The following is a 4,515-nucleotide window of genomic DNA, read 5'->3' as shown; positions in this document are numbered from 1 at the left end:
AAAAATCAATTGGTGAGTTTTTACTTAGTACTTACATTTTTATTTGCAAACACAACAAATAGTGTACTGATGGTTTACTTTTCATGTCTTTTTGTGTGTACTCGCTATTTATATGGGACAGCAACTTTCATAGCGTTTTTCCATTATTTAGTTACCCTTTCGGTATTTAGTAGGAATGTCCAATAAGGCAGTTTCGATTTTTTTATAGAATGAGGAAATTAGAAGGAGAGAAGAGGAGTCAACCTCTTTAAAAAATCAGTTAGTAAGTTTAAATCAGTTCACCTTAAGTATCAGCAGCACAAAAAAACATATATTTTAAATAATACCACCTGCCTACTTTGGTTATCTCATGCTTTTTATAGAACAACAATAAAGAAGAAATAATTTAGAACGAACAAACAGAAAAAATCAAGCTGCTAAACATATTATATCAAGGCTGGTACACCTGTTCGTCTCCTCACTACAGGATGCAACACCGCCATTGAGAATCTTGCAATCTTTGTTGAGAAACATTGTGCTCCAATGGCCGAATCGATTGCTACAAGGATCAAGGATACCCAACATCTCTTGCAAATAATTGACAACTTGAATTCGAAAACGATTACCGACAACACCATACTTGTCTCATTTGATATCGTAAACATGTTCCCTAGCATCGACAACACTTTAGGAATAAATGCTGTACGTAGCTGTCTTGAAACCAGAGCAGAACAATCACCTTCAACTGCTTGCCTTGTTGAAGCACTGAAGATTTGCCTCACGCACAACAACTCTACATTCGATGGAAAGCATCTCATGCAAACGAATGGAACTGCCATGGGAGCTGCCAACTCTTGTTCATACGCTGACATCGCCATCAAATGCGTTGATGATGCTGTTCTTGCAACAATGGATAACGAATTTCCAGAGATCAAATACTTTGGTCGATACTGCGACGATTGTTTGTCCCTTTGGTGTGGCGATCCGAATCGTTTACGAACATTTCTCGATTTCATCAACACCTTAGCACCTGGAATCGAGTTCACAATGGAAGTCGGCGGGAAATCCATATGTTTTCTTGATTTGCGGATCGAAATAAAGGAGAAAAAACTTTCTACATCGGTATACTGCAAACCAACAAGTAGTCTTATGTATCTCCACGGCAACTCGTGCCATCCAAAACGCTTAAAAGATGGCATATCGCTTGGCGTTGCTACACGATTGCGTCGGATTTGCTCTTCAGATGACGAATTCAACCTAAAAGCGAAAGAATACAAAGCTTACCTTGCTGCTCGTAATCACGATCCGAAAGCCATCAAAAAAACTTCAATGCGATTGAACAAAAAACAAGATCCGAAGCTCGCAAGAAAACTACCAAGAGCAAATCGAAAATGACCATATTCGCTACGGAATACAATCCATGCAGTCCGAATATCAAAAGTATCGTCAAGAAACACGTTGACTTGATATACGACTCACCGACGCTTGCTGAAGTTTTTCCACGTGGATCGATCATGGTTGCCAACAAAACGTTGAAAAACCTGCAACAACTAATGGTTCGAGCTGTTCCTTATACTACGAGATCCACAAAAGACGACGAAAATCCTGGATACGTACCATGTGAGAAGAAATGCGATTCTTGCAGCAACTTTGTTGATCACGTCGACTCTTTTACCTGCAACGCTACAAAGAAGCATTTCAAAATCCGTAAACAGCTCACTTGTACTACCAAACACGTCGTATACATGTGCTATTGTCTTAAATGCAAAAAACAAGGCATTGGCTCCACAAACAGCTGGAAACATCGTTTGGCCAATTACAAAAGCCACATCAAGAACCAAGTTAAATCTTGTCAAATTGTCAAGCACTTCATCGAATGTTGCAACGATGCCGAAAATCCAACGAAATTTCTTCGCTTCATTCTAATCGATTATGTGGACAATACTGATCAACTTTCGAACGAAAAGATCGAAGAAATCCTGCTCGAAAAGGAGAAGTTTTGGATTGGTACGGTGTGCGCGATTCATCAAGGCTTGAATGGATTCCACGATTGGCGACGTACGAAACGTATACAGAAACATTTAATTGGCGATTGGTGACTTAAATTTTAAACCTGCTCTCCTTTTACCTTTTACACTCCATCGTACCTTTTAGCTTTCTTTTATCTCCATCGCAGTTCTTTTATCTCCATCGCTGTTGTTTTTAACATCTTTTATTAGCTTTTTATTACAGCAATTATATCTTTTAATTACAGTAATTATATCTACTTTCATAACAACTTTTTTTAGCAGATTCTTTTATCATTGTCATTTTCTGATGAAGTCTGTTGTAGACACACGAAAATTTAAATAAATATAATTTTATCACTCAATTACAAATGCAGTCGTTCATCATTTCCAGCATTCCTGTGTGTTAATATTATTTTACATTGGAGTTTTGACCTGACTGGAAAGATTTGGATTTATACTATTTATTTATGTGGCGCCGTAGATTAGTGGTTATAGCTTTCGTACTCTGTGCGGGAGACCGGGGTTCGATTCCTCTTGACGGCGATTCAACATGGGCGAGTGAATGTTACCATAGCCCCGGGTTAACCCAAGCCATGTGAGGGAAATTGGGGAGATGGCACACTGTGTGGGCCGTTGGATGTTGCCGGGAGTTATCTAGTAGAGCGTGGGCCCTACTAATTGGGTCTGCGTAGCTCAAAATGAGCATTAAATACTCTAGGACTCTCCATCTAAGCCATGGCCCCTCCTGGAAATAATAGACAGGGTATATCCCTCGATATTTGTGAGGCTAGCCATGTAAAATATGCACATCTATCTATCTATCTACTGTGTTAAAAATAAAAAAATAAAATAAAAATATTGTATATATATTGTATATATATTGGTTGGTTGTATATAAGTTAAATAGTTATTATTAATACACGAAAAGGGTTTAAAAATATTGATAATGTTCTTACTAAACGGAAGGTGGTAAAAAAATAAGAAATGGAGGGAGTGTAAGATACAATTTTAATGCAAAATAAGAACTTCCTTGCGCTAAATACCCAATATGATTAACTCTGAGGTCAAACATTAGCGCGAAAAAATTAACGCAAAATGAAAACTAAGCTTAGCGTTCACTTGTGTCATGTGTTTTCCTGAGTATTTTTATCAATGTTGTGAGGCGTAGTTTACTTCTTTTGAAAATGATTTTTTTTCCTAATTAATAATTTATCATATACTGCATGTACTAAAGTGCTCCTCATGAATGTGTGGCACAGTATACAAAACGTATAAATCGCTCTACATTACGTTTAACGCCAGGTGTTATAGTTACTTGTGACTAAACCAGATATAATCAACGCCAGGTCCCCCTGCCTAGTTAGTAAAAAGGCTATGTGAGCATACATAAGATGCACATGTAAAGTGTTTCATATATATATATATTTATATTCATGCCGTGTTGGTCTAATGGCTATGACACTCATGCAAATGAATGATCCAGGTTCAAATCCTGGACAGGGCTAGGAAAAGCATAATTATCTTGCACCTACAACAACCAGGTAAAAATATTGCCTTTTTCATGAACATCTCTGATTATTTCTATATCTTAACTTTTTAATGTTGTTGTCTTTGGAACCAAGTTAACTTTTAATCTCAGTTTTATCAAAAAATTTTAGTTTTTTTGGCGTTATGATTGATTGTTTAAATACTTGTATTGGCACATAATTCTGCTAACATTCACTGTATATATATTGACCCGATATAAATTTAAGACCTTTGTTTGAGCTATTGAATTTGAAATATTTGCAGCTCAATTTTTCTATACTCCTGGACTCTCCGAAACACTTTCTAAACCAGTTGCGGAGCAAAGCAAAGTGCGCGCCAGTGCACGGAGCGTAGCGGAGCCCATTTCCTCATTAAATAAGCCAACAAATGATAGGGAAAAGGAAGGACGGTGGAGAGTATATAGCATTCTATATAAGATTTCGTTCCTATACATCAAATTTCCATTTTCGACATGAAAATCTTAGTTACTCAAAATTTTATATGGTCATTCTTTAAGTACAGTTTTTAGTAACCGAGACAACATGTTTATTAAGGAGCATAGCAAAGGAGTGTTTGTTGATTTCCGCCAGCGAACGCGGAATCTTTAAAATCGCCTGAAGAGATAGGGAGATAGATAGAGACAGTGCAGCTAGGCTGGACGCCCGAAACTTATCCAGGCTAAAGATTTTTTCTGAGAACGAGGCTAAAATGAGTTTTAAACCAATAAGAATCCTAACAGTGCAACAGATTGTTTTATTATCCAATGAACAATACTTTATTTTAAAGTTTATATGCTATCGAAAGTTAAGCTCGTGCAGTGTAGCATAATGAAGATCGTCTTATAATGGGCCATCTTTGATGTTACGTCATTTCTTTCTGTACAATTTTTCAAGCACGTAGACTAAAGCTATATTTAGCAGAACTAATTAATTATTCATGAATTTTATTTTTATTTATTGAGTTGTATTTTAACATTGCAGGTTAGTTAAGGCCAGGATAC

General features: G+C 36.8%; 1 protein-coding gene across 1 annotated transcript; it reads right to left on the bottom strand.

Annotated features, from left to right (window-relative positions):
* Positions 1 to 425: 425 nt before the first annotated feature.
* Positions 426 to 3,232, bottom strand: LOC130623170 (uncharacterized). The gene is made up of 3 exons (XM_057438656.1): positions 3,209 to 3,232; positions 1,597 to 1,901; positions 426 to 1,236 (listed from the first exon to the last, which is right to left on the bottom strand). Exons 1-3 carry the CDS (start codon positions 3,230 to 3,232, stop codon positions 426 to 428), a joined length of 1,140 nt encoding a protein of 379 aa, XP_057294639.1.
* Between the last annotated feature and the right edge of the window lie 1,283 nt (positions 3,233 to 4,515).

Source organism: Hydractinia symbiolongicarpus, chromosome 13, assembly GCF_029227915.1.
Source record: "Hydractinia symbiolongicarpus strain clone_291-10 chromosome 13, HSymV2.1, whole genome shotgun sequence".
Taxonomy (NCBI): Eukaryota; Metazoa; Cnidaria; class Hydrozoa; order Anthoathecata; family Hydractiniidae; genus Hydractinia; species Hydractinia symbiolongicarpus.
The sequence above is the reverse complement of the archived record's forward strand: the minus strand, read 5'-3'. Positions and strand labels throughout refer to the sequence as shown.